Raw genomic sequence first — 15,425 nt, forward strand, 5'->3', positions numbered from 1 at the left:
TAGAAGCACAAAGTTGTGCCAAGGAAACAAAAAGCACAAAATGAAGAGGCAGAAGCATCATTTTTTTCATAGTCTTCATTCCAGCCTCCCTCCCTTTCTTGCTCTTTCTCATTCTCTGTCTTCATTGAGCCAATTATATCAGGAATAAAAATACACACAAAATTAAGTAACCCAAAGTTCCTCAAAACAGACAAGAGCAAAGCAGATAGCAAATTCCCAAAGAGGAGAAGAGCACAAGGCACATAAAGGCACAAAGTCTTCTCCCCAGAAGCCCTAAAACCCTGTACTCTCATGCTAGTGCTCTTTCTGGTGCTAACTCATAACTCAAAATGCTGCTCATATGTCAAAGCAAAACCTGGGCTGAGAGCTGGCATTTAACTCAAAACGCAATGCTCTTAAGTCAAGGTTTCACTGTAGTATCAAATGCTGAAGTTTAGGCTGGATCTACGCTGTCAAATGATACAATTTGAAGTTCATTAAATTGTCCATGTAGACCCATATAAATCACTTCAAAATGCATTGCGCTGCATTAGATGGATCTACGTGGACCATATAATGTACATCAAACTGCATTATTTGGCATTGTACATCTAGCCTTAGATGTTAAGGGCAAACAATAAGTGTAAGATTGAGTGAAACAACAGGACTTCTTTCACCCCAAGTATTGTCTGAGGGGAGAGAGACGGTGGCAGTGGCAGCTAGCTACTATACTCTTTAAAGGAGCTGTCAGAGGTGCTGAATGCCATTACAGACTGGTTTCAACACCTTCAATAGCTCCAGTAAAGTTCTGAAGAATGAATTCCAGAGCAAATTCACTATCCCACTGACATGGAAGCCATCAGTTTTTACCGGAGAGAGTATGTATAAAGTGGCTGGACATAAATCATTGTTATGATAGACATACACAGTCTAGAATCCTGCTGGTGTTGTATGCATGCCTAAGTTCTTTGAACCAGCATTGTACTTTTTTGACCATTGTGCAAATGATGTAGTCAATGGCTCCACAAGTTTAACAGTTTCACAATCCACAATCCTATTGTCAGGGTAAAGGCATTGAATCAGCTGGATGGTTTTAGTTCACTATTTAAGAAATTTATTTATTTATTTATTTACAGTATTTATATTCCGCCCTTCTCACCCCGAAGGGGACTCAGGGTGGATCACATTACACATATAAGGTAAACATTCAATGCCTTAACATAGAACAAAGACAAGACAAACGAAGGGCTCTGAGCTGGCCTCGAACTCATGACCTCTCAGTCAGAGTGATCAGTTGCAGCTGGCTGCAGCTGGTTGCTCAACAGCCTGCGCCACAGCCCGGCCCAGAAATGATTCACTGGGTCTACTCTAATCAGAACAAATCAATAGGATCCCAACCATCCATTCATGGATTGTGAGTGACTATTTATTGCTGCTTTCAATGTGTCACTTTTTCCCATAGGACTGCAGGAATAGCCACTGTGCATTCCAATCGTATGATGAGAAAATAAGTAGACACATTGGTTGTATGCAGTTGTTTCCACAATGTTGGTATTCAACAGAGGAAATACAATGCAACCGTAATATAACTGTATGAGTGTAAATTTATGTCACCCAAGTACATTGTAAGATCTCAGCCATGGAAAAAGGGAACTAGTGCATGATAAAGACAGAGATAGTAACACAGTTAGAATTTTAAAAGCTACCAAGAAGTATATAAAGAAAGGCAAGCTAATGAATAGTGCCAGCCAGTAGCTTTCATGTAGTAAGGAAGGGAATTCACTCAGGGTTTCAGTTTGATCTTTAAAAGAGCTCTCCACATTGCCAACTATTGCGCCCAAAATAGATGCAGCACCAAAAGTATTTCCTTTAATGTCAAAATTAAAATTTGGAAGGATTAATTAACTGTGCATCCATCCAACATGGAAATCATCAGATCTCTTTTGTTTGTGGGGAATGTACAGAGTAAACATACGTTCAAGATACAAATATGTTTGGCTGGATATGAAAATGCAGAAAAATGAATGCCAAGGAAACAAGAGTTATAGTGAACACTATCCTCAGGTTCCAATCTACGGAGCTTAAACTTTTTTTGGTCTTGAAATGGTACTTTTTTCCTGATGCCCACCTGAATCAAGACTTTATGTGTTTCAGTTAAAACCACAGAAAAAATTAAAATGTATGAACATGAAAAGGTAAAATAAAGAAGAAGCCAATAAGTGAAAGTTGAGATAAAAAGGCCATTAACTGTATGAAATACTAATAATGGGAGGCCAAGAATAAAAAGCAAGCAATCATCACAGTTTGTCTTTTGCTCCCATTTATGCAAGGATATGTTTTGCACTTACATTTTATTTTATCTTTATTAAACCATAAACCCAATGGTGTCAGATAACATTACATGTACACATTCCTCTAATAGGAAAACACAACAGAAAGTACTTATATTAAATTCCTGCTCTGATTATTGCATCATATGTTTTCAAATATTTATTGTTTAGACTTAGCACAAATAATTTTTCAATTGTCTGAGTTATCAGCAATGAGAAATAGCTAAAATTAGAATAAAGAAAACAAGCATTAAGTTTCTTTGCTGTGTTTTTTTTAATTTAGCTGTTATGCAAGTATATGATGATTTCTTCCTTTACAAGAGTGGGATTTATAAACATATTTGGAGTCTAGAAGGGAAAACACAGAACAGGCATCAGAAGAAGCCTCACTCTATCAAAATTGTCGGGTAAGTGAAGCTGTTGTTTGTGTAATATCCAATAGTCAGATATTTGGCACAGAATTCTTTTTCTGAACTCCAGGCTTTACCTGGCTTCCAGAGCCAACCCTTGAATTGTGGTGATTTCCTCAGGGCCCTTCCACACAATTGTATAACCCAGAATACCAAGGCAGAACATATCTGCCAAACCAATATCTGCTTTGAGCTGGGTTATCTGAGTCCACACTGCCCTATATTCCATTTCAAAGCAGAAGATGTGGGATTTTATTCAGCTTTGTGGAAGAGGCCTCAGTTGGTAGTTGCTGTAAGATAGGAAGTGAGAACAGTTGTTGGAGGATAATGTAAGTTCTGCAACACAACATACACTGGGCTACACTGATGCCATGAAAGGTATGTGTCATCCTGTTCTAACATTATTATTGAAGTAAGGTGCAGTCACCATATACAGTTTCTGTTTACAAAATGGGTGAAGGTGCCATCTTACTTTTATCTCAGGAAGCAAAAGAAAAGGGATCTTCTTTGTATTATGATTACAGGTGCACTGTGCTAAGCTCAGGCCTTGTTTGGCTCCATATGTTTTTACAAGCAGGGTTTGTAAGTAAGGTGTATACATAAGCAATGTGAGTAAGTAAGTAAGTAAGTAATATAAGTAAGAAGGATAAGACAAACCTCTTCTGAACAAATCTCACTTAAGAAATCTTCTGAGGGTTGTCATAAGGTGGAAATGAATTGAAGGCACACAATATCAAATAAGTAAACCCTGGTGGTGGAGTGTAGGGTTATGGCTTTTCTTACTGATTTCTATTTTCTATAGTCCAGGGGAAAAAAAATAATGTCATTGTACCCTAGAAAAGAAATTGAATTGCTTTCCGAAATTTGAAACTTAACCCAGCTCAATCTTTAGTAAGAACAATTTTGATTCTGGAACATGGCCACACAGCCCGAAAGACATACAACAACCCAATTTTGATAATGGTTCAAGGATTTGTTATCAGATGACATCAGACTTCTTGTCACTAAGGCTTTAAAACATGAGGCACCTAAATCTTCAGGAAGCAAATGTCAATGTTCTCTAATAAAGAAACATGGAGTTCTTATACACTGAGCCCAGTTCAGGAAATTGCTTTGTGTTTGTCCTAAAGTCCTGCTCAAAGAGAATGTATATTTGTGCACAAACATATGTGAGAGATAAAGAGTGAGAATGAATAAAAATTACTGTCAAAGATTTTATACGTTGTTCAAATGTAACTGATTTTGAAACAGTCATGTGTAATGGATAAACAGGAAGTTAACATTGCAGAAAGGATGCCCGAACATGGAAACTAACACAGGTTTCTTTTATGCATGTGTTTTAAATCATGTGTATGCACTGCCGTGTGCATTTGTATTCTGTAGGAAAAAGACATCCAACATAAAATAAAACCTGTAGATTACTATCTGACTCAAATTATCCCAAATAAATGAAAGGCAGGAGGAATAGACCTGAGTGGTGGACAAGGTGGCACACCATGAATATGAGAGATGTCACAAAATATGCATCTTAATGTCTCTTGTTTCCTGTATTATAGTATGTTTAGATTCTGTGAATTTTTTCATGTTTGAAGCTGTCTAAATATGATATAGAAAAAAACCATATGTATACACATTAAGAAAATGGAGAGGTGTGCTGAGATGATGCACAATATGTTCAAACAATAATATAATCCGAGAATTTTTTTTGGGGGGGGGGGAATTGGGATTAGTCTGAGAGTGGTTTTGGGGGATTTAAAACAGCCCTAGGTCTCACAAATTCTTGGAAAGGTTACTTAGGGGACTTCACCTAACATAAGCATTGTGTGTTTGAGTTCAAATGTAACTTTCATTAATTCTACTACTGCATTATGTGTCAAGTAACATTCCCAAGGGCTCCTGAACTGCTCGTCCATAGATATCATAGGAACAAGACAGAGCTTTCTCTGCCATTAGGCTATTGTTGAATTAAGCCTTTTAAGAAAATTGAGAATAACACAATTGTGCCTAGGAACTGATATTGCTGACATACAACACTGGCACTGGAGCATCCACCCTGCCTTATTTAAAGAAAAAGAAAATATATACACTCAAAGTGTAAGATCCACATATCATTCTTTTCTGATTAATTTTAACTTACAAACCTTTAATGTTCTAAAGAATGAAAAATCACAAAGAGAGATCATCTGTTACAAAAAATGTCAGAATGGAGTTCGAGGCAGAATGTTTTATTATGTATTATATCTGTTTTTAATAGCAAGGGGGCTATTAATGGCTTCAGCATTAACTAGATGGGTTCAGTGTTTATTTTTCCATATTACAGTGCTATGCAATATTGCTGAAAACCTTAGCAAGAGGGGAGGTATAGCAGAGACTTGTTTGAGAATACAAATGAAGCCTGGGTCATGATCTCTGCTTTCAACTCAAATGTCTCTCTGTGAGACAGGCAATTGGCAACCACTGATAAGCTCACATTGAGCAGGATTCCTTGCAGTTTGTTTGTTCCAGACATTCCTAATTTAATCATATGTATTTTGGAGAGCAAATGTCAAGAACGGTAGATATGCTGCCTGGCTATGATTCAAGCTCACCTTCTTGTGGAGTACAATTTAGGCACAAACTTAAAAGCACAAGCTTTGAAATTGTTTCTCCTTCTTCTTCTTCTTCTTCTTCTTCTTCTTCTTCTTCTTCTTCTTCTTCTTCTTCTTCTTGTCATCATCATCATCATTTATATTCCACTCTATCTCCCCAAGGGGACTCAGTGGATTATATATAGATAGAAAACCATTCAATGCCTTTAATATGTGGGAGTAACAATGACATAAAAATACAAATACAGAACAAAGGTAAAGGTTTCCCCTTTTCATCTCTGGCTTTCTTGAGGCGGTGATCATCTTTGGCTATGGGGAGGTGCTCTTGTTTCATTTCCAAGCTGAGGAGCCTGTTGTCCATAAAAACCTTTTGGTCATGTTACTGACATGGCTGCAAGGGTGCCTTTATTTCCTTCCCACCAAAGCGGTACTTCTTGATCTACTTACATTTGCATGTTTTCAAACTGCTAGGTTGGCAGGAGCTAGGGCTGATCGTGGGAGCTCACTCCAACCCACAGCTTCAAACTGACAACCATTAAGTCAGCAGATTCAACATTTCAATGGTTTAACCCGTTGCACCACTAAGACAACAGTTCTAAAACAACAGTATGATAACTTGTGGTGATAATACTTATTATACATTTTTAAATGAAAGATTAGTAAAGGAAACTGGGTTGAGAATGAAGAACCAGTAGGGAAACTAGATTAAACAGCTTTATATTTATCCTCTTATCTCTGGGAAAATAGCAAAGAAATAGAATTAATCCAAGATCAAGGAAGAAAATGCAGACAGGTTTACAGTTGGCCATTAAGAAAACAAAAAGAATGATCACAGATGATTGACATAATTTTAAAATAGTCAGTGAAGACATTGAAATAATTCTGATTTCTCATAACTTGGCTCAGAATACAGATTGCAGTCAAGAAATGAGAAGAATACACTGAAGTATAAACATACATAATTGAACACTAAAGTTAGGATTGCCTATGCCATCATATTTTCCATTTCTTTGTATGTTTGTGAAAGCTGAACAGTAAAGAAAGCTGATAGGAAAAAAAATCAACTTTTTTGGTATGTGGTGCTGGAGGAGAGTTCTACAGATACCATGTAATGCCAAAAAGACAAATCAGTAGTCCTAGAAAAAATCAGGCCTGAAATCTCTTTAGAAGCCAAGATGATTAAACTGAGACTGCAGCACTTTGGCCATATCATGATGTTGCAGACTGGTCTTCATCCCCTAGAAGAGAAATGGCAAAACATTTGGATTTCATGGTGAAACCAGTCCCTTTGCTGTTTGGCTCAATAAAACTATGTTAGATAGTTCATTTCTGTGTCTTGATTCCTCCCATTCTGCAGCCAACTCAGCACGACATCTGTGTGTGAGTGGTATTCTTGCCATAAAAACTACATGGATCAGTACAACCAGAGAAATGTCGGTATAACATCGGAAGATAGGACCCCCAGGTCGGAATGGCATATAGAAGGAGAAAATGTGGAGGCAGTGACAGACTTTATATTTCTAGGTGCGAAGATCACTGCAGATGCAGACTGCAGCCAGGAAATCAGAAGACGTTTACTTCTTGGGAGGAGAGCAATGGCCAACCTTGATAAAATAGTGAAGAGCAGAGACATCACACTGGCAACGAAGGTTAAAGCATAGTCAAAGCAATGGTATTCCCCATAGTAACCTATGGATGCGAGAGCTGGACCATAAGGAAGGCTGAGCAAAGGAAGATAGACGCTTTTGAACTCTGGTGCTGGAGGAAAATCCTGAGAGTGCCTTGGACCGCAAGAAGATCCAACCAGTCCATCCTCCAGGAAATAATACCTGGCTGCTCACTGGAGGGAAGGATATTAGAGGCAAAGCTGAAGTATTTTGGCCACATCATGAGGAAACAGGAAAGCTTGGAAAAGATCACGATGCTGGGAAAATGGAAGGAAAAAGGAAGAGAGGCCGACCAAGGGCAAGATGGATGGACGGTATCCTTGATGTGACTGGCTTGACCTTGAAGGAACTGGGGGCGGTGATAGCCGATAGGGAGCTCTGGCATGGACTGGTCCATGAGGTCACAAAGAATCGGAAACAACTAAACGACTGAGCAGCAGCAGCAGATAGTTCATAAACAAAAGCGGGCAGGCTTGCCAAGATACTCAGAGCAGCTCTTTTATTTTGTCCTCTTCACAGAAAGATTTAAGTCCTTTCTTGTCCTTCCCCCCACTTTCCCTCTCTCTTTTCAATCTTTCCTTGGCCCCACCCTTCACACTCAGTTTACAGTTGCTCAGCTAATTGTCATCAAAGTCTCTTGAGCCTCAGCTCCACATATCTCTCCATAGAAGTAAGGGAATGTGTTTCCATTGCCCTAATGGTGGTTCCCTCCTCATTTCTCACATGTTTACACATGAGAAGACAAGACTCATCAGAAAAGACAATAATGCTTGGTTAGGTAGAAGGGAGTTGGAAAAGAGGAAGACTGCATTCCAGTTGAATAGATACTGGACCTCTTCACACTGAGCATTTTAGTTCTGTTGTGCTGCTTTGCTTCACAGCTTAGATGAGGCCTGCCATGCACTATCACACGATGTATGACAGGCCCCACCCACGTTCCTCCAAAAGTGGAGAGCAAGTACCGGGGAGGAAAGTTTGCTTTCTGTAGCTCTGACGGAGCTACCCACACTTTCCTCCCCTTTTCTCTGCATGATGGGGGAAAGGGTGGTGGAGCAATGCGCACTGTTGCTCATTGCCATCCTTTCTCCCATCTGATGGGGACAAGATACCAATGCACCCTGTCCCCTCCCCACTGCATGATAGGGGAAGGAGGGACGGTGCGGGAAGCACCACAAGCCACTCCACACACCTTCCTTTTGACAGCAATTGCCAGCAAAATGGCATGGTTCAAAAGGGCCGCGTGAACAGGTCCTCAATCAAGGAAGCCATAGCCCAGAGTTTGCAAGTCCTGAGCAAGGCTGATAATGAGCAGGTGAATTGGATGTCTCCCATGCATAAAATTGTCATAATCAAAGCTGACTTGGCAACAGTTAATCCCTTCGGGGAGAGAGAACAGATTAGAAATAAAGTTATAATTAAAAAAAGCTGTTCCTTCTCCTCTGCCTCCTACTGTCAATGAATGGTGGCCACCAATCCATTCTCACACATGTACAAGGAAGAGTTCTTTGCTAAAAGTCATTTAAGAAGCAATAGCAAATAGAAGAGCCAAGCCTGGAAACTTTTTCTGCAAATTTAATAGTAATCACCATCCTAATTCTATGAATATTTTCTTAACTTAGCAGTATCTTGGGTTTTCGCCCTTCTCAAAAGCTACAGTAGGGAGCAGTAATAACATCTGGGAGCTTCTGCAGTTTTGATTCTGCCAATTAAATTCTGAATCAAGGAAAAATTGTCCTTGAAACTGAGCTAAACATTCAGCGAGAAGGGGAAATGTCTTCTCATGGGACTCATATTTTCATTCTGCTTCATTTGGTTTGGCTGGCTGGTCATAAAGGAAAACATGTCAAGGGAAATATTTATTTATTATTACAATATTTATATCCCGCACTTCTCACCCAACAGGGGACTCAGGGCGGCTTACAATAAAACACACATATAAAAACTGTACAATACACTATAAATCAGTTTAAAAAATTAACTTACATAAAACATTCATAAAACACATTATAGAATACAGATAGGCGTGCTCAAGTTTAAAAGACTGGGTCTGTCAATTGAGTTCCAGTATACATAATAGTAATTAATGCTGCAGATTCTTATTTGAAAGCCTGGCCCCACAACCAAGTTTTAACCTTCCTACGGAAAGATAGGAGGGAGGGAGCCTGCCTGATTTCAATGGGGAGGGCGTTCCATAGGCGGGGAGCCACTACTGAAAAGGCCCTGTCTCTCGTCCCCGCCAGCTGCACCTGTGAGGCTGACGGGACCATGAGCAGGGCCTCATCTGATGATCTTAAGCTTCGAGGTGGGTCGTAGTGGGAGACATGTTCAGACATGTAAGCTGGGCCGGAACCGTTTAGAGCTTTATAGGCTAAAGCCAGCACCTTGAATTGTGCTCGGTAGCTAATCGGCAGCCAGTGGAGCTGGCGTAACAGAGGAGTAGTGCGCTCCCTGTGCGCCACTCCAGTTATTAACCTGGCAGCCTCCCGTTAGACTAATTGAAGCTTCCGAACAGTCTTCAAAGGCAGCCCCACATAGAGTGCGTTGCAGTAGTCTAAACGGGATGTAACGAGAGCATGGACCACCGTGGCCAAGTCTGGCTTCCCAAGGTACGGTCGCAGCTGGCGCACAAGTTTTAACTTAGTTTTAATATTAGGCTCTTTAGATAGGCTATGTGCTCATTAATAACTAAAACATTGTATGCAATGATTAATGTTCAGAATATCATAGAAATAATTCAAACAAATGCTTTTGTTATGGTTTTTTTTTTTCCGTGTCAGGAGCAACTGGAGTTGCTTCTGGAGTGAGAGAATTGGCCGTCTGCAAGGACGTTGCCCAGGGGACGCCCGGATGTTTTGATGTTTTTACCATCCTTGTGGGAGGCTTCTCTCATTTCCCCGCATGGAGCTGGAGCTGATAGAGGGAGCTCATCCACGCTCTCCCCAGGTGGGATTCGAACCTGGCAGCTTTCAGGTCAGCAACCCAACCGTCAAGTCATGAGGCTTTTATTCCCTAGGCCACCTTTTTTGTTATGGTGATATTGATTGCTAACTAGCAGTATCAACATTTTAATAGCAATTTCCCCCCCTTGATGTGGCTTTTACATAACCATGAGGAACCATGGTGAGGTGGTAGCAATGGAATTCACACTGTCTCACCAATGTCATCTCTTTGAATAGGTGGGGCACATTACGTGATGCTGAGGGACAAAGGCAAAAATTTTGGGTAAGTGCACTCAGTATTAAAAATAACCGATGTTATTAATGGGATACCTTGCCTTGCTAATTCCAATGGAATGTAAAAATAACTCTTTTTCTACTGGAATGAATGGGGCAAGGTACCTTTTCCTACACTAGCAGAATACAGTAAATACTTTGCTTTACACCCGCCCCCCTGCAAAAGCTGAAGATTATATGGCAATGAAGACTCACATAATCCAGTTCAAAGCAGATAACCTGGGATCAGATCCTGGGATATAAGGAGAGTGCAGAAGAGGCCTTTAACTGCCATGGATCAAGACTATGGAATCAGGGGCCAAAGAAGTAACAAACTGCAATGTTCCCTTAGTCACCGTCTTAATGATTTGAAAGTTACTAGCCATCACTGGTGCAACTTGTGGTTGTTTCCAAACTATGAATGATGCTCTTCCATTCCTTCAATGTATTTAGCCCCCACCCCACCCCTTTACCATTTTGAAAAGTAATACATTACTCCGGAACTCTGAATTAGAATATTACAAGAACCCTTTGACTACTGCATAGCATTACTTAGAATCAATAATCCATATTGTTTTAATCCAATTCTGCATATGGTCATGATTTGATATTGCCTTAAACAGTTTTAACTGAGTTTAAAACTGATCTGTTTTAATACATTGTTTCTTAGGTTTTTGGTTTACTTTAGTGATTCCTAATGTTTTAAATTGTTTAAAATGGTTAGAAATTATTTCATTGTACATTTCCTGAGATTGCTGGATAGTGAGTGGCATACAAATATCTTGAATAATACATATACAGAACAATAACAAAAACATATTACTTTTAGTTCTCTAATTTTGAAATGTTCTCATATAAACAATGTGTGATATGGCTGGCTGGGAGTGTGAAAATGCAGAGAAAAGTGATTCAACATTTCAAAACATACAGTATTGAATAAAAGAGATGGATGTAATGCGATATGCAATGTTTCACAATTGTTCTGTGCTTTCTCTTACTTCTGTCTGTGAACCTATTGTACGGTGTAACATGTAGTGGCTTAGTCTCATTCTATCTATATTCTTTTATCAGTAGGGATTTACTGAGATCTTGGCTAAGAAGGACATGCTGACTTATTCTTCCTGTGCCTTATTACTAACCCTGGTGTTTAATTAAAAACAAACAATGTAATTACAGATTACATTGGGTAGTTCTTTAGAAGAAACAGAGATAGGTGACAACCCTAGACATCAATACTATTCTCAGCCCACGTCCTCTCTTCTTCCTTCTCCTTTCAACTGCACTCCTGCCTGATTACAGTTTGAGCATTCACAGTAATATAAATAAATGTTTGTTTTCTCCACCTTTAGATTGCTGCAAATTCCTGGGGGAATTCCTGGGGAGAAAATGGCTACTTCAGAATTTTACGTGGACAAAATGAATGTGATATTGAAAAAACTGTCATAGCTAGCAAGTGTTACCTTTAAAAGGTCTTTTTTAAAAAAACAAAAACTCAGTATTATTTTTAAAAACCTTCTGAAGAAATGGAATGTACACATTGTAACAACACTATGCATACTTCTCTCTCTTGCTCAATTCCCCTGTTTCAGTTAATTGTTTCATTGTCACTGCCAAGTTTCTGTGTTAATGAAATGGAAAATCTCACTACTCGCAGTCTCTGCTCATTTGCTTTTCTTCCTGTTGCTTAGATATGGATATGACCGGCAGAGTCCTAAGATAGCAGGAGTGTGCAAGTTCTCATTGCACACCCTTACATTTATGGCACATTACATTAGCTGTAAAGGATATTAGACTGGCAAGGACTTCACTCTGATCCAGCAGGCCTCTTCTAGTGTTCCCATGTGGTCAAAGTTTTGCTGTAATCAAAATATTCAATTTGGGACATCCAACCTGGCCAAAAGCCTGAGATTTTGTGGGAGATGCCCCTATTCTGATTGGTCATTTTAAAGTCCAAATCATCTGTCCTTGTCTATTAGAAGCAAATACCTAGAGTCACCCACAACTTTTTGAACCTAAAGCAGGAGGGTTTTTTTTAATGCCAAGTCCCATATCAGGCTCCACTGTGTTCCTTTATCCCAGGACCTCTGAGTGGATGATATGATTATGTGCCTCAGTTGTTCTCCTCCGACCTTCTTTACTTCAGTACCTGTCTGGGGAGGAGAGGAAACCCTACTCATACCGCAAAGAAAAGAGGGGAAAATGAAAAGATGGGTATAAAGAAAGGGGAGACTTAAGCTATATCCAACTGTGAATATACAATAGGCTTGCCTATTGTATAGCTCTTTAAACACCATTTCATTTATGTATAAAGAGCTTTGAAAATTATAGGATTCTTCTGGAGAACTAAATGATGCCTAGAGATGTTTGTTCTCTTTAGTTCTCTACAATGATTCTGTGGTCAACTTATAGTGATTTCAGCCAGGACCATGGATAAAAAGGTTCATGCCTGGTAAACATCTTCTAAACCAGATGACCCAGGACAGAAGGCAACAGACAGAGGTTTGTTATAATTTGGCCAAAAGGGATGCAAGTACTGAGTCATTGCTCGAAAATGTACTAGCACACCAATACAGAGGGATACATGTCATTATACACTTTGACAACTATTCAAACTTCCCATGCCTCCCTGATTCGCTGAGAAAACGACTGGCTAGAATCCATGCAGGGATTGTCCAGGGTTTTCCTTTTGTCACAGGTGAGAGGAGAGGTTTCCCATGGCAGGAAGTATCTGGAAATAGTATCTACAATCTTTTTGTTTTTATTGTACAGAACCTATATATTCCAAGCTTTGCACTGAAGCAGTTTCTAGAAATATTACAGATGTTCCTCATTTCATGCCTTTTGTTCTTGGTCTCCCTCTGTCCCACTGGTCACATTTCAGAAACTGATTTTCACCTGTTTCCAGTGAGACTTTATTATTATTATTATTATTATTATTATTATTATTATTATTATTATTATTATTGTGGAGTTATAGTCAAAGTGCTAAAGTGCTTGACAATATTTCACTAGTTCAACATTAGAAGCTTTGCATTTTGATTTAAACTTCTTCTTTTCTCCTTGTTTGGTGTCTTTTGAATTAGTGTCCTGCAAACATTGTTGTGTTTACTGGCAGGGCCATATTTGCTATTTCCAGAATATTACAAACCAATAGCCAGGTAAATACTGCATTAATCTAAATTGACTAGGAAGCAGGAATGAAAAGTCCTTGGTAATGCTGACGGTTTCCAGGAAATACTTCAGGATGAAGAAAATGATGTGTCAGGTCTCCGAATATAAAATTGCTTTGTACAGAAACAGAACACGGGCTTTCAGATACTTTTTTTTTCATCTGGAGGGATTGCCAGATATTAGTTTTAGCATGCAATTGCAATGACTTATTGATAGAATTTTAAAGAGGGAGTACTGAGAATACATTTGATAGCACTTTCCTATTACCTCCTCCATCTTTTCTTACCACAAAAATTAAAACAAGAAATATATCCAGAAATCTATTATGGAGAGAATGATAGGATCACTGCAGTATGATTTTTGTTTTGCTAGAACTAGAAAATCATTGTTTCTCAGTCTACCTTTTTCCTTCTAAACAGCCAGATAAAACAAATAATCATAAATCTCTTTCATCTCCAACTTGTGTTCTGCATTGCTTTGAGTCAACATGTGCAGAAATATTTGGAATATTTTTCAGCTTCATTGCTTAATCTTTCTCAAATAGCATTTCTGGCTGCATGATGTGAAGCCACTGGTATTTGCCAGTTCAAGGCAACCTTGGGAATATGACTGTGTGGTAGTTTACATTTTACTACTTGGAACTTTCAGATTGCTTAAAACCAATTAGATTTGCTTTCCTTAGATGTCTTCAGATCAAAATAGCATTCTGAAACATTCTCTGACATTAAGCTCAAGTGGAAACAACAGTTTATAAAACCCCCATCAAATCTTTTCTGACACATTGAAAATACTATTAAAACGTTTAGGTGCAACACAAAAGTTTCCAAGCAAACTTGGAAGGCCATATCTGAAAAACAAGAAATAATTCATCATTCTTTCAATAAAATGAAATGGTATATCATGACACTGATTGGTGAACAATTAACATTCATGTACAAACAAATCAAAAGTCTGCTAGTGAATTCTACTTTTATATAAAAAACAAGGCTTTGTTTCTCCGTCCTGCTCTTATTTCTCCTTGTAAGTAGGTAACATTTAATCAAAAGCCAATAGGTTGTCGTGGTTTATGTGTTTGGACTAGGATAGATTAGGACTCTAGGAGACTAGAGTTTAAATTCCCACCTTGTCAGGGAAACCTATGGGATGACTCTGCACAGGTCTCTCTCTCTCTCTCTCTCTCTCTCTCTCTCTCTCTCTCTCTCTCTCTCTCTCTCTCTCTCTCTCTCTCTCTCAGCTTTAGAGAAATACAATAGCAAACCTCTGAATAAATCTCCCCATGAAAACCTATTTGGATTACTGTAATGTGCTCTATATGGGGTTGACTTTGAAAATGTTCAGAAATTTCAGTTGGCTCAAAGAACTGCAGCCAAATTTTATCTGCAGCTGGCAATGGGGAACATTTGGCTAAGATTTGGCTAAGATTTTAAACTGAGTTTGGGCTTGGCTCCTGTGGTCAAAGTCTAACTGTTGTGTGACTGTTGTGTTGAAAGAGAGCCAGGTACTTAAGTTGATTGACAGCAGGCATTGTCCCCTGTTAATTGAGTTTCTGGGAAAGCTTTATTTGCCAGTGTGAGTTTCTGCCAGAGCCTGATCCCAGAAGGGCAGTTGGTTCTCGCAGAAGCAGAGGAAGCAGGAGGACATTTTTGCTCCCTGGCTTCAGGTAGGATTTGGCTAAGATTTGGCTAAGATTTTAAACTGAGTTTGGGCTTGGCTCCTGTGGTCAAAGTCTAACTGTTGTGTGACTGTTGTGTTGAAAGAGAGCCAGGTACTTAAGTTGATTGACAGCAGGCATTGTCCCCTGTTAATTGAGTTTCTGGGAAAGCTTTATTTGCCAGTGTGAGTTTCTGCCAGAGCCTGATCCCAGAAGGGCAGTTGGTTCTCGCAGAAGCAGAGGAAGCAGGAGGACATTTTTGCTCCCTGGCTTCAGGTAGGATTTGGCTAAGATTTGGCTAAGATTTTAAACTGAGTTTGGGCTTGGCTCCTGTGGTCAAAGTCTAACTGTTGTGTGACTGTTGTGTTGAAAGAGAGCCAGGTACTTAAGTTGATTGACAGCAGGCATTGTCCCCTG

At 39.3% G+C, this 15,425-nt stretch overlaps 1 protein-coding gene across 1 annotated transcript in view; it reads left to right on the forward strand.

The window, feature by feature from the left end:
* Positions 1-11,833, forward strand: part of tinag (tubulointerstitial nephritis antigen) — a 53,118-nt gene extending 41,285 nt beyond the window's left edge. The window contains exons 9-11 of the mRNA XM_003226070.4: positions 2,593-2,716; positions 10,151-10,196; positions 11,536-11,833. Coding sequence (XP_003226118.1) covers positions 2,593-2,716; positions 10,151-10,196; positions 11,536-11,652 — 287 coding nt within the window. The 3' untranslated portion in view covers positions 11,653-11,833. The remainder of the gene's footprint in view (positions 1-2,592; positions 2,717-10,150; positions 10,197-11,535) is intronic.
* The last annotated feature ends 3,592 nt before the right edge of the window (positions 11,834-15,425 follow it).

Source organism: Anolis carolinensis, chromosome 1, assembly GCF_035594765.1.
Source record: "Anolis carolinensis isolate JA03-04 chromosome 1, rAnoCar3.1.pri, whole genome shotgun sequence".
Taxonomy (NCBI): Eukaryota; Metazoa; Chordata; class Lepidosauria; order Squamata; family Dactyloidae; genus Anolis; species Anolis carolinensis.